Source organism: Homarus americanus, unplaced genomic scaffold (assembly GCF_018991925.1).
Source record: "Homarus americanus isolate GMGI-L3 unplaced genomic scaffold, GMGI_Hamer_2.0 scaffold32583, whole genome shotgun sequence".
Classification (NCBI taxonomy): domain Eukaryota; kingdom Metazoa; phylum Arthropoda; class Malacostraca; order Decapoda; family Nephropidae; genus Homarus; species Homarus americanus.
This window is the reverse complement of record NW_024713129.1, coordinates 12,517,669-12,538,087: the sequence shown is the minus strand read 5'-3', so window position 1 is coordinate 12,538,087 and position 20,419 is coordinate 12,517,669. Positions and strand designations below refer to the sequence as shown.

At 41.9% G+C, this 20,419-nt stretch overlaps 1 protein-coding gene across 5 annotated transcripts in view; it reads right to left on the bottom strand.

Annotated features, from left to right (window-relative positions):
- Window positions 1-20,419, bottom strand: part of LOC121867346 — a 46,855-nt gene that overhangs the window by 6,305 nt on the left and 20,131 nt on the right. For all 5 annotated transcript variants that reach the window (XR_006089126.1, XR_006089136.1, XR_006089135.1 and 2 more), the window contains exons 2-5: window positions 10,743-12,899; window positions 5,108-5,236; window positions 2,506-2,658; window positions 260-442 (exon numbers count right to left, since the gene is read on the bottom strand). Coding sequence is in view for 2 of the 5 variants with exons in the window: in XM_042367272.1 (XP_042223206.1) it covers window positions 260-442; window positions 2,506-2,658; window positions 5,108-5,236; window positions 10,743-12,559 (2,282 nt within the window). In the remaining 3 variants the exon portion in view is untranslated. The remainder of the gene's footprint in view (window positions 1-259; window positions 443-2,505; window positions 2,659-5,107; window positions 5,237-10,742; window positions 12,900-20,419) is intronic.

Here is a 20,419-nt window from a genome sequence, read left to right as displayed (position 1 = left end):
TACATACTATGTGTATGAATTATATTTACGTTTCACTTACAAAAGTTGCACGTATAGTTATGACTTCAAGCTCCCACCACCAGTGTTTTACATAATGTTTAACACTTAACCAACAGTATCAGAAACACTTGTGAAAGAATTTACTGAAACCATAATTTTTTTTAACTCTCAGAAATCAATTTATTGATATATGACGTCACAAAATGGATGACCAGAACCCCCCCCCCCCAACCACCGTCCCTTATGAGGGTCACTCTACCTGGGGATAGATCCAGCCCTCTTGTGGGCCTCGTAGGACTGCTTCATGTGTATCAGCTGTTCCTGCAGGCAACGGTACTCCTTCAAGAACTTCTCCAGCTGCGCTGCGTGGTACTCGAAGTGGCAGGGGTCAGCTACATGATGTTGGCTACACACGTTGCTGGCTGCAGGTGCTCCGTCGCCCCTACAAGATTAATGATGGTCTTACAATATTTTCACTTGTTATTCCCCATTTCCCTATTTCTAAAAAAATCATTTTCTGAGTTCCTATTTTGCTTCACGAGATTTTGTTAGGTTAGGTTAGGTTAGGTTAAATTAGGTGAAAGTTCTGGGACGTTCAGTGTCAAAAAAGAAAATTGGTAATTTAGTGGAGAGTAGCGAGGCGTCCGGGAAAGTTAATGTTAGGAAGAAAACTCGCTTTACTGAGACACCCAATTATTGTGCAGTTTATCACGAGAGAAACACTTCCATTCTCTCTATATTTATCTCTCTATCTCTCTGTCTTTCTCTCTCACTTTACTTATCTTTCTCCTCACTTGTTTCTCTTCCATTCGTTTTTCTCTTTTTTGGCGTCTGATCATTCTGTCCATGTTATACTGTCTATCTGTCTGTCTGTCTGTCATAATCCATCCTGGGAATGAACGTGCGAAGACCCACCAACACCAATACATCACGAATGGGATTGGTTGTCTCAACAGCCAATCAAGAAATGGTCTGGGTGACGTAATAAGCAACATCCTTTGACAGCAACTGGTCATTAAATAGCCTGGATAATGGCGCGTGGTGACTGGCCGATACTAATCAAGTCGTTGGTGACGTCAGAAATCGGTGACGTCAATGGGGTAACTCGTCAAAACATTTGATCTTGGAAGAAAAATAAATAAGAAGTTAGGATATTTTACATTCAGGAGACAGACAGACAGACAGACAGACAGACAAAAGATGGTAAATATAACTCATCTCTTCAGCCTGAGATCAGTGACGGTGAAGTGACATGACAGGGTAACAAAAGCAACATTCATTTCGCATATGTCACTTGTACGTTTTGTCACGTCACATCCGTCAGTACTGCTGTCACTGAAAACCCTTTGTAACAACATCGTGACGTGAAGCTTGCTAATAATAATGTTCCAATGTCACTTTGTCATTGTGGTGTGTGGCTGACTGTAGTAACAAGTATTGGTCTAGCGTTACATAACACATCGAGTACTGACAGTTCAGAGCATTTCAGTGGCCAGTTTATTGTTTATAGTTTGAGTATTACTATAGATCTATGTGAACGGCCTAATAATAAATAACTATATATCTAAAATATTCAAAAGTTTAGTATTCTGTGTTCAAGCGACGGACATACCTGTACGTACACCGGAAATGGCTGGAATACCTCACAGGAATACGGAAAAGGTGTGAGAATCTTCAATATACTAATACAGCACACCTTGGCTCAGCGATATGCCCCAGGAAAGAAAAACAGGATGACGTTTATGTTAATTTCATGATTCTCTCTCTCTCTCCCTCTGCTCTTTACGCTGCCGCTATTTTTACATGTTAATTGAAGTGGGAAGATAAGCCACTTTTTTATCCCCCAAACAAACATAGCATGACTTAGGCTCTGTCGCTCTGGGTAGTAGCTTTAGTGTAATGGCTGCAACAGGACAAATGTCTTCGTTGATAGAATTGTTCTTGTCTTTATTATTCCTTTCTTCTTCTTCTACTAAAGTTCGTTCACCTCTCTCTCTGAACCACGAACCCCAAGATTCAGACTCGTGAACCCGAAGCAGTAGACTGATATATTATTCTGTTTATAAATGCTTTGAATTCATGAGTCTGAAATTCTCTGTTCATTGTTCAGGAGGAGAGGCAGACGGACTTTATAGTAACTGACTGTACAATAATATTTGATCGTCCTCCTCGTGATATAATAGTCTCAACCCCTTGTGATTCTTTCTTGAGACTGAAGGTTGAGCAACGCACCTTTATAGAGTGATTAAATTACCCTACATGAAAAAAAAAATGGAGTCTAATTATCTCTCACTGGGGAATAATCTACCTTAATCGAGAACTTAGGTGTATTGTACTCTAGAGATTAATTATAATGCAAACCTACAAGTTCTCGCTTAGTCTTCCAGTATATCCCTCAGGCTTAACACACACACACACGGGGTCGGTGGTAGTAGGTTCCCTCCCAACATTGTTTACCTGTGTGTGATGGTGAACTTTTACCATATTTGTGACTTGCTGCAGTACCTGTGTGTGACGACCTGCCGCAGCGCTTGTGGGTGTTGGGTGTCCAGCGGTGCTCCGGGCAGGCACTGATGTCCACTCACCGGCAAATGGGCATTGGCATAGGCATTGGACGCCGCCTGACTGAGGGCGAGGTTGAGGGCACTGGATGACCTACTGTGAGGGAAGAGGAGAGACGAGATGAACAGTGGCAGTCGGGGATACATCGCTTTGATAAAGTACAAATGTAACTGGAGGATGTTTGTGTGCTGTTTAAGACCTTGTACTCACACACACACACACACACACACACACACACACACACACACACACACACACACACACACACACACACACACACACACACACAGCACACACACTCACACACACACACACGCACACACTCACACACACACACACACACACACACACACACACACACTCACACAACGCACTTCATAGCACACAATACCATGTAAAAATATATACTCCATTGTTTATGAACGTGTAATGGTAGATGTAGAGAGTTAACTAAACGTTCCTAATTCAAGTCGCTGCTGCAGTGGGCCATAGTCACACGGGGGGGGAGACTGGCGGCGTGACATGCACTAAAATTCCTCACCCATCGTAATTTTCCCGGACTTTATCGTTCTCTCTCTCTCTCTCAGTCAGGTCATCTCTTTACCCACCCCCAATGAGTCGTGGAGAGAAATAAGGTGGCCATTATTACTGATAAAATTTCAACAGCAAACTTGATTGATTTTGTGTGGGTCCTCTTGGCTTTCGTAAAGATGCCCCATGAAGCTATTTATTTGAACCTCTTGAGTACGAGATCTTAACCCTTTGAGTACGGTATCTTAACCCCTTGAGTACGATATGTTAACCCCTTGAGTACAAGATCTTAACCCCTTGAGTACGGTCGTCTTCAAAGGGTTAAATCTCTTTCTAAATGTAAATATTCATGTAAGCACACCACCGAACATCAACCTTTACATCACAACTACAAAGAGACGTCATAAATATTAGGTTAATATATTTGACTCAATTCTCGAACTGCAATGGACAAATTATTCATAGATAGTACGAGTGTTGGTGAGGACAGTGCATAAAGTGTGTGTTTATGTCTGTGTAGTGAAGTGTAAGGTTAGGTTATGCCTGTGTAGTGAAGTGTAAGGTGTGTTTATGCCTGTGTAGTGAAGTGTAAGGTGTGTTTATGCCTGTGTAGTGAAGTGTAAGGTGTGTTTATGCCTGTGTAGTGAAGTGTAAGGTGTGTTTATGCCTGTGTAGTGAAGTGTAAGGTGTGTTTATGCCTGTGTAGTGAGGTGTAAGGTGTGTTTATGCCTGTGTAGTGAAGTGTTAGGTTAGGTTATGCCTGGATAAACATACACACACTTAGTAAAGTATAAGGCGGGCGTGTGTGTGTGTGTGTATGTGTGTGTGTGTGTGTGTGTGTGTGTGTGTGTGTGTGTGTGCGTGCGTGTGTGTGTGTTAGTGACAAGTTAAGGCTCACCACATAGAGGAAGTTTCATACCGGCAGAACAGAACAATTGGTCATAGTATCACCAGGAGTAGCAACAATGGAGCTCCGAGCGAAGTGGGAGGCTATTTGACAATACTCGTACCACTCTCCAGGGGAATCAAGTCTCACTGTCCTAGATATGTTCTTGTCGGTTCGCTCATGTTAGAGGAAATACTGATTTATTTTATCTTTTAATGTTATTGTATACGGAAAAAAAAACTCCATTTAACGGATTCCTGACTAAATTCGCTAAAGCATCAGGTAAGACTTATTTGATACCGGTAAGTTATAAAGAAATAGCTAAACCTACATTGAGAATTTTGAGCACTAATGTTGTGTGTATAGATTTTAAGTTTTTAAATTTAGCTGTTAACTTCACTTCCTTCCTTAAGTCAATGTGTTACTAACGGAGCCTCAACATCCAGATAATTATTGTATTTAATAATAAACATCTTTATGATAATCGTCTTGAAAATATATCTACGGGAATATGTACTCATTTACAGTTAATTACTATAGTTGGTTCACCTCTCCTCCTGAACCACGAACCTCGAGAGATTCAGACTTGTGAACCCGAAGTAGTAGACTGATATATAATTCTGCCCATAAATGCTTCGGATTCATGAGTCTGAATCTCCGGGTTCGTGGTTCAGAGGGAAGAGACGAACGGACTATACACGTAGTAGCTAAATGTATCTTTTATGTATACAGCTGTTGATATGATACGTGAAAGAAACACCTGGATTATCCTTCCTCTAAGCTAAAACCAGATTACACTAAACCAGAAGGAAGAAAAGAGACTAAGCTGAGGTTAGGACTAGCGCTGGGGTTAGCTTAGACATACTGCACGGAGCCCAGACCTACATATTAATCAAGGTTTTATGTTAAAGTTATCATATTTCATTCAACAGCGAGTCTAAGGCAACATCTATTCTCCCTATGATTCCATCCTCTACCCGTACTACAAGCCACTGACACAACACAAACACACACGCATATAATGGAGGCAAATTTCGTCAGCAGTAGTTATGATAATCAAGTCATTGTGCAGTAGAGGAGGTACGTCAGGTATAGCTAATTGCCCGGAGTGGGAGTTAATACACTTACTTGCACTCGACGTGTTCGTGGGAGTTGAGTATAGCGTGAGCCAGGGGGTGGACATTCTCTTCCTCCTCCACCACCACCTCCTGCACCACTCCAGCTGCTGTCCTACACCCTGCGTCACTGTACGTCCGCCTGTAGGGAAGGTAGCATAGTGCCCTGTGGTAATATATATCTCACTTATTTAAACTATCAATGATAAGTATTTCAGGAGAGTTTTAGATTGAAGGAACGCTAACATCTGGGTGTATTAGTTATTACCTTTCCCTGTTAGAAGTACCTGAACACATGTGAGTGTTTGGGATTGCTTAGGAAGAACAAATATTTATATCCAAGTTTTTATCTAAATTTCACACGACTTAATCATATAAATTACGTTGTGGATAAATTTATTTTTTGGTTTTAGAAGAATTAACGCCCATATATCATCTCAATTTTTTATATATGGACGCCTTTGAGCTGCAGTGTAGAAGGCAAGATTATAAAAAACGTATAAAAAATATTTAAAATTGTCTTTAAAAATAGTATGTGGTTAATAGGACACGAAGTATATTAATGCTTAAACTAAAATCACAAAATATTACACAACCTTGACAAAAATGTTTCTTACATAGACAAAACTGAAGACATAAATCGATATATTTCAGAATAAACACCAAACATATTTCTATTAAACCTTCAATTCTGTTATAACGTTTAAATATATATGAACTAAGTCTCAACAAACAACTTTATTTATGAAGGTTTACAATAAAAAAGTAATTTAAGTTTTAATTAGTTGTTTTATTGTTGAATTTTCCCCTAAGAACATTTACATTATAGTTTAGTCCGTTAGATCAAAGTCCGTTATATGGAGGCTTTTGCTGCACACGCGATGCATAAAATATCGTAATCTTAAATTATTGTGAATGATATTTATGACCCACGAACAGGCGATCTCTGCATAGTGTTAAGAGCTGATAAATGTATTGACAATCTCTGGGTTCTTCAGCGCCCCCAAGCAACGAGGTGGTAGTGGTGGTAGTAGTGGTAGTAGAAGTAGTAGTGGTGGTGGTAGTAGTGGTAGTAGTAGTAGTAGTAGTGGTAGTAGTGGTGGTGGTTGTGGTAGTAGGGTGCTGGTGGTAGTGGTAGTGGTGGTGGTAGTGGTGGTAGTAGTGGTAGTAGTGGTGGTGGTTGTGGTAGTAGGGTGCTGGTGGTAGTGGTAGTGGTGGTGGTAGTGGTGGTAGTATTGGTGATAGTAGTGGTAGTTTTGGTAGTAGAAGGGTGCTGGTGGTGGTGGTGATAGTGATGGTGATAGTATTGGTGATAGTGGTGGTGGTAGTAGTAGTAGTAGTAGTTTTTCATTACGGGGAAAAGAATATTGTTCCTCTTCTATCTTCTCGACACAAAACAAGAACGTGTGTTATTTTCTGCATATTTGTTATCAAGATGAACTGTATTGTAAATGTATTTTTCTTGGATAACAATGCAAACACGTTCTTGTCTTAACCCCTTGAGTACGATGTCTTAACAACCTTGAGTACGATGTCTTAATCCCTTGAGTACGATGTTTAAGCCCCTTGAGTACGATGTTTAAGCCCCTTGAGTACGAAAGTCTTAACCCCTTGAGTACGATGTCTTAATCCCTTGAGTACGATGTCTTAACCTTGAGTACCATATCTTAACCGCTTGAGTACGATATTTTAAGGATCATCTTTCTATATCGACCACGGATATAGAGACTAAGTGTGGGATATCAAGTCAAACTGTCCTCTTAATGAACTAAGGTATAGAACACTCATTTAAGCTCGTGTTAAAACTAAAAAAAAAATATCGAAAATATTCAAAGATCACGTCGTAACTTAAAGCGATAACTTATATTACAAGTACGGGAAATAATAAATGAAAAATGGAACGTCGGGAATTGTGATCTTGGGTGGGAAGAGAGTATGGTGTGGTGGTGTGGGGAAGAGGCTAACAAGATATGACCCTGAATGAGGTGTAGCACGTAGTTGTGAATAGTTACACTAGAGTCAAGGTCGGCGGCAACACTTAAGTCTGGGTACTTATGGATCTCTACCAAAAGATGAGATTTTGCGAAGAATAAAATAAATAAAATAAAAACACACAAAGAAGGTTGAAGAAGAATGATTGATATGTATACTTTATGTAGATATATGAATACTTATATATATATTTATGCAGATAACAACAATGAAATTTATACACAGACATTCAAAGCGATTTTGTACATTTATGTGTTCCAGAGAATTTGTGTTTGTTCCTTTGAAGATGTAAATGGGCAGAAACGCTTACAACGATTGTATTTCACTTTCATCGTCATATTCATCACAGTAACCGGTAAATATAAAACAAATCATACAAATAAATCATCACAGAACGGTAAAGACGGTCAACATTATCATAAAACTGACCTCAGATGTTTATAAAGGCGAAGGAAGATGATCAGGTAAACATAAGACAATGGAAGAAGAAGGTGTTTGATGACGGTCCTGATACTACTGTGTTATTGAGGATCCTGGGAGCGAGAAGAGCTAACCCCATGGCATCTATTTCCAGCGTGTGTGTGTGTGTGTGTGTGTGTGTGTGTGTGTGTGTGCTGGTGGGCGGGAATGAACATGTGATAGAGAACCAAGCTGACGGGTTGGGGGAAGGAAGTGCGACAAGGGAGAGGTAAGACTACGAATGGAGTGTTTGAGGTGGTGTGAGAACTCGGCAGAGATTGGCAGTGGGTTGATTGCATGGTGAATAGACCCAGGAGAAAGGAGAGGGGGAGTTAGGACGGGGCAGTAGGTGGGCGGCAGACAGAACTGCAAGCTTTGTCGTGTAAAGCTAGACAAGGATGAGTGGGTGTCTGAACAAGTAGCTGGGCGAACGATTGCTTGCATGAGTAAGTGCTCTTGTGACGGCGTGGATGAGTGAGCGTGTTGGCGTGTGTACGAATTGCTGTGTGTGTATATATGTGAGTGAACGAGTTATTGTATGAACCTGTCTGTTTTTATGTATGTGCATTGTGTATGTATGTGTGTGTGTGTGTGTGTGTGTGTGTGTGTGTGTGTGTGTGTGTGTGAACAGGTGAGCTACAAAACAATAGTTAAGGAAGTAGTGTTTTTTATCCCACCGTATGCTAGTGGATAAACTGCCTGACCACCAACTGTAGTGTTTCTGGTTCGAGACCCCGCACCCAGAGGTGACTATTGCTTACACTGATTTACCTGTGTACATTACACGTTTTGATATATATATGACAATTCAGTATTTTTCAGTAACCAATAACAATTGTTTGCACATAAGATAAACGTGTAGCAAAAATGTGTTAATGTCGACAGTGAAAATGTGGTTCGGTTACGACAGCTCTGAAGTGAAATTTATTTCCAGAAATCAAATTGCCTCTGAACTGTTGACCAGCAGCAGCTGACAACCATTGTCAACAGACATCCCATAAACCACGGGATCCAATAATCCTTTTAACTACTACCTACTATTTTTTGTTTCATCTTTTCGAGTTAAAACAGTTTGGGCGGTTGGTTTGATGACTCGGTGTCTCGAAAACGTCTCATTCTATACACACAAAAAGGGGAAGAAGTGAGTCGAGGAATAAAGCTTCTGTCAACACCTGTCTGGATAAGATGACAAAAGTCGTGCCTCGGCTCCTGCTAGCGGCGGGGAATTTAATATCACTTGTAAGTGTTTTGAACCAGAGGCTCGAGGCTTCACGATGACGCTATTTCTTTCTCAGTATTTTTTAATGAAAACATCTTTCAAAGTTCTGATGAGTTTGAGACAACAAGACTTTCCTCGAAGTCTGCTCAAAATGTGCATATCTTTTTTTTTCCTCTGGATGATGGAGCTATTTTGGTAACGTAACACGTGTGATGGCCAGACTTGGGCTGTCAGGCTCAAGTTCCTGGGAGGTCACTAAAGAGATTTGTTGCCTTACACTAACGGGATGAGTCATGTTTTAGGTTAGGTCAGGTTAGGTTAGGTTAGGTTAGGAATTGCAATCATAGTGAATGATAACGTCGATATGTGAAGCTGGAGGGCAGACAGGAGGTATAACAAACAATTAATATATAATTATATGTCGATTTTTCATAACAGGTAGACGATGAACTGGCAATAACTAAAGGTGATATACTCAATGCTCGGCAACAGAGTCTCTTAACTGTGGCCTTGCTGGAGGAAAGGGCCTTAGTGTTAATGATTATTATAACTATATACTAAATCTCACATCGATCCATAAGGTTCTTTTTCCTAACTTACGGATGAAATGACTAACACTATACTCCCTCCACTGAAAACACTAGGGGGAATAAAACAGACAAAATCCATTCTTCTGAAAAGGTTTATATTTGGTAAGGGCGAGAGGAATGGACCTGAAAATTGGACATCTGTGGAAGATAGAATTTGGGAGAAAGATCCCTGGAGAGGTGGTGATGACGTAGGTTGGAGATGGTGGAGGAACATCTTGGGTGAAACGTATCTGAATAAATTGTTTACCGATGGCTAGGGATATTGGTCAGACTATAGAGCCGCAACAGGTAAGTGGGAGTCGAGGGAATATATGAACCCCAGCGGTGTAAATGATTATTGAAGGGAAGGTTTAGTGGCCGGGAGGAAGACAGGGGGAATATTACCAGAGAGAGAATATGTAAAGTGCAGGAGTATTTATCCATAAAGGAGAGCGGACGGAAGGAATATTTTTTCTGCATGGTAATGGTGACCGAGGAGGTGATGTGACGGAGGAATATTTATGGTATAGTAAAAGTCACATAAGGGAGAGGAAAGAGTGGCGATATTGACTGTGTGGAGCACGGGGTGGCGACCACGATAGAGGGCGTGTGTATAGCACGGGGTGGCGACCACGATTGAGGGTGTGTGTACAGCACGGGGTGGGGACCATGTGTGTGTGTGTGTGTGGAAGGTTTAGGCCACTGGACGAGAAGACAAGGCAATACCACCAACACCCAGGTTGATTATTTCTCAGGTTAATGAACTGACGGTGAGTGTGCACAAACATACACACAGGTAACTCAGTCGCAATATACTACATGATACTGAAAGGATTCTGGTACATTTTACCATGCAAATTAACACACACACTGATACTGAAGCGACTCATTCTAGAAATTGACTTGAAAGGTTTTGTTGTTTTTACTGAGCACTTATTCTGTTTACTACACACGTAAATGAAGAGATGGTGGATATGAATTAAGTCGGAGGAGAGTAACTGAGTATGTAATGCTTCTGATATACATTTACTACGGGAATAAAACCGTAATACTGAAGAAACTTTGCCAATAAGTTAACTATGAGATCCGTACATTGTAACACTGTCCACCGTCAACAGTTGGGTGTTGGGTGGTGCTCACACCCTCAGAGGGTAAACAATGTACTGATAGAGTTCATCAATGAGTTTCCACATTATTTTTAAGAGGAGATAATTCACTAGTATAGGGAACCTGATGAAAGATGGTAAATTACTTATAAAGTCTAGATTTAAATTTATTTGTGCATTTGTTAAAAATTAAAGAAACAGTTCGTAAAGTGTACTGTTAGAGTTGAACAGATAAGTAAGTTCCACTTTCGGGTAAGAATTTTTGATGCAGGTGAAGTTTACATGACAGTAGTGGATACTTACGGTCTGCTGCATGACGCTGCTGCGAGAGTCTGCAATTCTTGTCCACCTTCTGACAGCTGCATGTGCTGTTGTAGCTGCACTCCCAGCTGTGGATGTGGCAGGTCCAGCAGATCTGGGTACTGTTTACCACTACCCAAGGACACCTGAGACACTGATCGACTACAAACTCTGTGAAGAAATATGTCCTTGTGGCACACCATATCCTTCCAGTGTGTTATCTCAAGGGGGTTGTGCCGTATGCCACAAACTTCATGTTTGGGATTCTCAACGAAGGAGACAGTGGCGGACGCCATGGCCTGTGCACCAGCACATTCAGGCAGTTCTTGTCTCTGCTTAACGTTTACATCAAGAACGTTGCCAGGAGGAAATTCTCCCGGAGGGCCTCTGTGTCTGAGGTCCCAGGAAGGATCAGGTTGCTGTCTGCAGGGCGACGACTCCTCCAAGTCGCTGGTTGGCACCACGTGGTAACCGGCTAGTTTGTGCTGCGCGTCGCAGTCTGAGCTCCTCGACGACTGGGCAGTCTCGACACTGTCTTCGTCTTGACGCTGCTCACGATTCACTCGTAACTTGCAGTACACTATACTACACACAAGAAGTAACACAAAAATAAGAATAGAGATCCCCCCCAACAGACCCTCCTTTATATAACTAACATCGATGTTGGCCACTCTTACTTCGGCCACTTCATGTGACACCTGTAAAGTGAAGTTTGTCTCCCTGAACCCCGCCCTGTTCTCCGCCACACAACGGTACGTGCCTTGGTCCTCGGACACAACATCTGTAATAGTCAGGTTTGACACGTAGGACATATTATTAGCAGTCATCAGCTCCACCACCAAGTACCTCTGTAGCTCACTATCATTGTATAACGGAACGTCACCTATGAACCACGTGACAGTAGTTTCTACTTCAGTTTCCACACGACACAGTAATGAAACATTTTCCCCATGGGCCGCCAGCACCCTAGGAGCGACCGCTGTGACCTGCGGGGCACAAATGAACTCGTCGTTGTCCAGGAGCTGCCAGTCGTGCCCTATCAGCCATTTCGGCTGTGAACACGAGGGCGGTACAGATGCGGCCATTCTGCGGTCGTGAAACCACTGGCGGAGTGACTTTAAGCGGCAGTCACAGTGCCAGGGGTTGCCATCTACTCGAATCACGCGCAGGAGAAGTAAAGGCTCAAGTTCACTAGCATTTAGGAACGTAAACTTGTTATCGAATAAGTTCAATATTTCTAGTTCCGTTAGATTCCGTATCGCTCCCCTCTCGATGGTGTGTAGTTTGTTGTGACTCACGTCTAGCTGGACTATGTGCGGGGTGCGTGTGAAGGCTGAGGCAGGGATGGTAGTGAGGGCGTTGTGAGCGATGCGCAGCTCCCGGAGGCCTAACATGTCCATCAGGGCCGCTGAAGGCACCGCTCGGAGCTGGTTGTTGCTGAGATCAAGCTCCATTATGTTCTCGACACCGTTGAATGCTCCTTTCTCCAGAAGTATGAGGTTGCAGTGGTTTAACATCACCTTCTGAAGGCTCCGGAGACCCGTGTAGAGGAAGGAGTCTCGGGGGAGGATCCTCAGGTTGTTGTGGCTAAGATCCAGTACTTGGGTGGATGGTTCTATCCCTCGAGGAATGTCGATGAACTGCGCGTCCCGACAAGCCACCATCTGTTTACCGTCTCGCCAGAAACACTCACACACTTTGGGACACCCGCCCCACACACCAAGCCCCACCCACGTCCACACCCACACACACGTCCACACAAATGCCGTGCGCGTCCTGGGCTGATACAGTGATGTGAGTCGACCTTGCGATGTGCACATGATCTGTCGGATGCGGGGGCGTCCGTGGTGGCGTGGGCGTGGACAGCGTCATGCCGCCCGCATCGCTCCTCACCTCACCACCATCACCGCCCATCCGCCTCACAACACTCAGCAAGACGCAGGCGTGGTGCAGCTGGGTGTAACTGAGCCCCACACAAGTAGTCTACTACTCACTGTGCATTCCTCCTGGGTGTAGTGTTGCCACAACCTCAGGAACACCACCGACCTCAAGCAGACAGTGTTGCCCCTCGGCGAGCATTCTTGTTTGAGGAACGGTGTCACCAGATTAATGTAAGCGGCTGTGGTGGCGTCTTCCCTCTAATTTGATGCTCAAGGTAGTCTGGAGAGAGAAGAGAAGCTATTAATGTATACATTCATTAAGGCTTTTTTACTATAGGATATTGGCGAACATAATTCTTCTTATGGTCGGTAACTAATGAAAAGTGAAAGACAAACTATCACCGGGAACTTGACGTTTAAAAATTTCACAAGTTAAATAAATACAAGACATAATATTATATTTTACTTGTGGTAATGTTACCCTATGTACACTGAATACTGTATATACATAAAGAGAGACAGTTAATAATCAAAGCTCTAATTGAGAACAAAACAGTCAAGGCTGTTTTGGTTTCCGAGTCAGATTAGGGCTGAGAAAATCGCTCGACTGTTTACAACTCTACATCATAACATAACCGCGGAAAATGAGGCAGATCCACAGATTTTACCGTAATTAATCCACTGTAATATCTTGATTAGTTCCTGTGTGTCCAGGTAATTATATACAAACTATATTAAATCACTATAAATATTGACATTATGATAAAATTTCTTGAAAAACAAAAGCAAAAAAATTATGGAAGTAATTAAAAACGGAAAATCTAATATGCTTCATAAATAGGAAAAAAACCCGGAAGAATATCACGAGAGACAACTAAAAAATGAAAAGTGGTAAGAAGAAAAAAAAAATTGCCAGCCCAAAGTTGCCGCAAAAGAAAGTCGATAGCGAGAAGGTTACAGCGGTCTCCGGCAACCCAGGCCCGGGCGTGTCACTGGCAAGGCTAAACATCAATATTAATGAACGACACTAAAACACCTTCTCTTTGACTCTGTCTCATCAACACAAACCTCAAGTTACGGTTATTGTTAAATTACTTAAACAAATGATGCTTATCTTTCACCCGAGAGCTTTAATTAGCAGCGATCAATAACCAATGTTAATACACGTAAAGTCGATTAATAACTGCACTCTGGCGGCCTCCATCTCCTCGCCTTTATATATCTGCTTCCAATTTGAACTTTTCTCCTTCCTTGATTACATCGGAGTTTTTTCCTAAGCCGTAATAGTCGCGTCCATATTTCATGACGCTCGGGCTCAGCTTTTTCCAATACCATCTCCGATTTCATAGGCTCTTACTACTGCCGACTGTGTGCTGGCTTCTGTGTCACGTCCTCCGCTACAACAGGTATGCGTCTCTTTCCCTCTTTTTCTCTCACTCTCTCTCTCCATCTGTCTTTCTCTCTTGCACATTTTCTTTTCCCACGGTGCTATCCTTGCCGTTCCTCCAGCTGCATCCAATACGCCAACACTAAATCATATTTCGCTCCCCTCTCGAGCGACATTCTCCTGGAAAATGGCTCGCCCTTATCCTTACTTATATATATATATATATATATATATATATATATATATATATATATATATATATATATATATATATATATATATATATATGTGTGTGCATGTGTGTGTGTGTGCATGTGTGTGTGTGTGAGTGTGTGTGTGTGTGTGTGTGTGTGTGTGTGTGTGTGTGTCACTGGCTTACCCGCAGTGAGAACAATCAATGTCCTGGTGCGTCTGGAGGCGTTCGCAAGGTTCCCAAACCTGCGTTCCTACCATTCCGTGTTGCGTTCAATGAGCTGGTAATGAAGATTCTTCCAGAGATGCTCAGAAGACCTGCACAGGCACACAACCCAAGGTTGTGGGAAGCACCAGCACAATGGGATGTATTCACTGCCCAAACAGCCAGACCAGCGGACTCAAAGGAACACAAACAAGCCTCTTGGACAAGCCCATCGTGCAGAAGATTGCTTTTGATATGCTTGAGAGAACAGCATCCGCGTGTGCTGCAGTGATCTTGCTTGCAATTTGTGAGCTCTTCTCATATGGGGACTTCTTACTGACCATCCCGAACTTTACCTCACGCACTCACATACATCAACAGAAACATTGTGTTAATATAGCTCGTTCCTTCTCAGCCTTTGTCCGTACTGCAATTAAGCGCATCTGCGGAAGCTGAGTGGCAGATCAGCAGAGTCTCCACAACAACAAATGTTTCTCCTCACATGGCATGATATACATGATAAAGAACATCATTATATGACTCCTGACCACTGTTACCTCACTGACCCACGATCCTGAGACACGACTTACCTGGCAAGCGCCCAGACAGGGTCACAATGTCGCTCTGAAAATATTGGCACATATTCTCCCACCCTACCAGCAACTATCTTTGCCATCTGAGACTGATATTGATCTTAGCCTCTTGGATAATTTTGGCTCCAAACTCGCTGGAGCCGCGAGAGACTCCAAATACCCAGCTTCTTCCGGCGGCTCAACCCGGATATACATACATACATCGCCTCCTTCTGTTCAGGAACTCGAAGTGTGTCATTCCTTGTACTGCTTTTAAAAATGTTGATATAATATTTTCATTACAATATACAAATTTAAAAACAATACCAGCGCTGATTGGAGATAAGAATATTCATATAAAGTAAAGGCGTATTATCTGTTCTCATAGGAAACTGACTCATCCAACCTCAGGCGAAAAAATCTTCAATCCACTAGATGTTATGGCACCTTTTGGCAGCTAATCAATACACCAACTCAGTTTAATTTCATAGGTACATCCCAAGACTCACAATCGCCATGCGTCCAGATGAATGCTCTTCACTACCTACAGCACAAGCTAAGAAACCCTTCCTTTACTTGTTATATCATAGAATTTATTTAGGCTATCAGACCTGACTGTGTTGATTCAGGTGCCAATATGCACGAACAATAGACTGAGGATATTGTTTTGGCCAATGTACTTGTGGTAGTTTAGATGGCCTCAGATTATTACACGTAACGAGGCGGGCGTCGACGACATCAGACACCACGACCGATTAATAACAGTGTAAATTTTAAAATCCCTTTATGAAACTCTTATACCAGGATATTTTCATGAATTAGTGTATAGATTACTCCAGTTATTTTAACCTAAACTTTAATATATTCTTCTTCCTAGTCTCTATAAATGAGAATAGCTACACAGTTTGTTTATAATGACAAATGTATTTTTTGTATTATTTTGTTACTTTAGTTGATAAATATGTGAAAATTATGTTGTGTAATAGAATAAAGGATGATGAATGTTTAGTATGTAAGGATGGACGTAAAACTAATTAGGTGCTTAAAAATCTCACTTAAATAGTCATTACTGAAGGGGAGTATTTGTCTTAGCCAAACATAATTGACAAGAGAAGAGAGGGGGGCTCTTTGTAAGGACACACACACACACACACACACACACACACACACACACACACACACACATGCCCACCTGGAAGTTGTTTGCCCCAATAACAACAATGAACCCGAGAGGAGGTTGGCTCGGCTTTAGTTTTCATTATTCATCAGGTAAATGCACCACAATTTTTACCCAAAGAGTTCTGCAAAAATGCTCGCCTGCCATTTACGTCTCGTTGGGAGGAAAAGTATATACTAATAAAATTGAATCATCTCTATGTTTACCTTCTAGTTAAGGGAGGGAGAATGAAGCATTAACGTGATGTAAACTGTCTCCTTTTTTTAAGTAATTACCCCTTTTGTATCCCGTTTATTAAAGGTGTTCATAAGTCTTGGTCTTATGAGAATGGGATACGTTCCTTCCCCTCCCCCCCCTTCTCTCTCTCTCTCTCTCTCTCTCTCTCTCTCTGGCACAGTGAGATACAGGGGAGGTACAGTGAGGTACAGTGAGTGACAGCGAGGTACAGTGAAGTATAGGTAAGGTACAGTGAGGTACAGGTGAAGGTACAGTGAGGTAGAGGTTGAGGTACAGTGAGGTACAGGTAAGGTACAGCGAGGTACAGGTGAAGGTACAGTGAGGTACAGTGAGTGACAGCGAGGTACAGTGAAGTATAGGTAAGGTACAGTGAGGTACAGGTGAAGGTACAGTGAGGTAGAGGTTGAGGTACAGTGAGGTACAGGTAAGGTACAGCGAGGTACGGGTGAGGTATAGGTAAGGTATAGTGAGGTACAGGTGAAGGTACAGTGAGGTACAGGTGAGGTACAGTGAGGTACAGGTAAGATACAGCGAGATACAGGTGAGGTACAGTAACAGCTTCATTTATCGGAAGTTTCGATCTAGCGGGTGAAAAGCGTCCATGGCTGAGTGGTATCAATGTTGGTGTCATTTATCCCAGGTTCAGGGTTAGATACCCACTGGTAACGACTCGCCACCACCACCAGGAAAGCTGCAGCCATCGTTTATCTATAATTTGAACGACCACGCCAGGGCTAAGTGTATATGAGTGTGTTTGTCTGTTCCGTATGAGTGGATGTGGGGGTATACATGCTCCTGCTGCCGTACGTGTGTGTGTGTGAGTGTGTGTGTGTGTGCACAACAGGAAGAGCTGTTTACTAAACATAAACCTGTAATGAGTTTTATGTATTAAGGTAATCCACATAACTCACCTCACGTAGTGTTTACGGGTCAGTCGTTATTGACGTCATAACGGTAGTAGACTCGAGGGTACAACATGTGCCGTGTTTTATGTCTTATGATATAAAAGTGTGATATTTCATCTTGTCTTCAAGTTTTATAGATAACAACAACAACAGGTAGTGAAAACAATAAACATTTACTGCTACCATTTTAACTGACAGCTGCAAGATTCAGTTATCTGTATGTTGCTATTACACAACGTCCTATTGTTTCGTTATTTTTGGTTTGTTCTTTTATTGTAAAAGAATCGATTCAAAACTTTCCAATATTTGAAAACTAAAAATTCCCAGAGTTCACGTAGCAGTGTTATGATTATGTGTAAGTTGGTTTCTCTTTTATGCCCAGGAGCAAACACAGCCAAGGCCAACATTAAGTGGACTTCTACTTTGTATACGAGACAGAAATACTCGTTTTGGCAACTGTAATTTCTGACGTTGCCATTAATGTTTTGTCGGCAGCTATTTTCTTTTTTCCTCGTGGCCAGGGTATTGGCGACCCTCGTATCTAAGCGGCTTAATGTTCACGAATGGCGAGCGTTAGCAGTTGATGGTAAGAACCTCTAAAGTACCTTGTAGTTCACCTAGTGTGTGTGTGTGTCGCCAACCTACTGTACATCAGGCCAATAGTTCAGGTTTTAGAGGCTAGTTACCTTAACATCTCTCACCAGTTGTTAAAATACAGATTAAAATGACCTGAAGAACGTTTGTACAGTCACCATTAAAACTATCTATACAAAATTGCGTTGAAAAAATATGACAACGGACGAAGGATTTTGACAACCTTAGCGCGGCAACAAGACACACCCCCTCCCCTCAAGTAGAGAAAGAGTGATTTAGTGACTGTACCGAAGTCTATGCGGAACTAAGAGACAGTGATGGATAAATGACTTGAGGAACAACAGCACCAGACTACAACTTCTATACATCCTTTGTGCCCCATATTCATTAAACCAAGTTAAGTGAGACAATTTTCTCTCTGGGAAAAAAAAAAAAAAAAAATCGTACACTTCAAGTAAAATACAAATTGTTTTAAGAGAGAAATAGTGTACAATTGGTTGGCCTTTATAGCAAACCTCAGTTAGGCGATTTCTGTCAAACATTCTTTCCCTCACAAGAAATAAGGGAACCCAAACTTTGTAATGAAGATACTCGTACCATAAAGTAAAGTCAGTCATAGCACTTTCTTGTGCATGACTTGGAAGCTGACACCACGAGAAAAGTTGCAGTGTTTCCGCGTAAGAGGCAACCTACCCCGTGAAGGATTGGTCCATTTGCAAAAACATTGTCTTGAAGTTTGGGAAGTGAGGGTGAAGCGTCAACAACAACAAAAACAATCTTTATACTACCCAAACAAGGAAGAGACCAACATAAAAACAACAATGAAAGATTAGTGCAAACGAAAAAAAATGCCAAGAGTTGTACAGAGAGAACAATAACAAAAAACAGCACAAAGGCAGACGCTAAACAAAGACAAAAGTTTCAGATACTTCAAAAACAAAACAATGACAGACACTTTACAAACAAAACAAACACAGACACCACACAAACAAAACAAACACAGACACCACACAAACAAAACACACATAGACACCACACAAACAAAACACAGACCAATGCAAACAAACAAACAAAAAAGTCAAGGAGTATCCATCTTAGAATGATCCCGCAAGTTTTCTGCATCAAACCTCTTTGATTTAGAGGAAAAAATTTAAGTCATCGATAAAACCAAAGGAAACAGAGGAGGAAATTGCGCGTCAGGAGAGTCTACACAGTGCTGAAAAGACGGGCGGGAGAGGCTGGACGTGACAAGGGGATTGAGGAGTGGGCTGTGAGAAGAGGGTGATGGAAAAACTGCCAGGGAGAGAGGACGAGTGGAACTAGGTGGTGAAGCAGAAGACAAAAGCTACAGATGTGTGTGGGTGTGTGGGTATGTGTGTGTGGGTGTGTGTGTATGTGTGTGTGTGTGGGTGTGTGAGTGTGTGTGTGTGTAGGGGTGTGTGAGTGTGTGTGTGTGGGGGTGTGTGAGTGTGTGTGTGTAGGGGTGTGTGAGTGTGTGTGTGTGTGGGTGTGTGAGTGTGTGTGTGTGTGGGTGTGTGAGTGTGTGTGTGTGAGTGTGAGAATAATTTTATATAGTTTGTTTATTATGTTGGTGGTAGGTCTGCCCAGTGGACGTCTTCGAAAACGCTGATTTGAAAAATAAGTTTTCTTCTGTCACTTATTAACGACAGATGACGATTTAATATAGTTCTGTTTTAACTCAGTATATGTTCTGTTTTTGTTTTATGAAGTTAATAAACTGAGTTAAACAAAATAACGACAAAATTCTCCTTCTTTTCCACAGTTGACTCACAGTTTGGGACGCTGACGAGAACAGAGTTTGGAAGTGCTGGTTCAGAGGTTCATGACCAGCGGTGATGTGTGTTCCGTACAATGAACTCATTCATGTGGGGTAATAGTCTATATAACGGGAAGGGTAAAGTTTTCTTGTGAACTAAGAAATTTCAGTTGAAAAGCAAAAAGTAATTACATGGGTTCTAGATCAAAGAATTGTGTATTTCGTGAATTGAAAGAGAGAGAGATACAATGGAGGTGGTCTCACAGTCATGAGACGAGTTCATTCAGTCCCATGAAGCTCCAACACATTGCTTTGAGACGTTTTATGAATCAGTGTACTGAACCGCTGCGGTCTGTATTATCGCCGCTGTTGTCGAGGTAGGAAGTGTCGTAATGAAGTGTTATAAAGTGCTACAGTAAAGTGGAAAGTGTCATCGTTGGTGAGGGAATATAAATTCAAGAGGTAAGTGGTGGTTGTATTTGTTGAGGTTAATATTATGTACAGTGAGGCTGTGTAGTTGTTGTGGCAAGGAGCCGCCGGAGTTGACTCACCCCATAACAGCTAACACTATATAACATTACCTTAATCCCCTTCACTAAAAACTCTTACCAATAACGCCACCAAATAAACACAAATAACATTTCACGAGGACCTTCTTGGCGGAATACATAGACATATTGTTATAGTTAAATGGGGAATGAAGAAATTTGCTGCCTGTGTGTTTACAAAATGGCGTCTCGATTTGCCCCAAGGT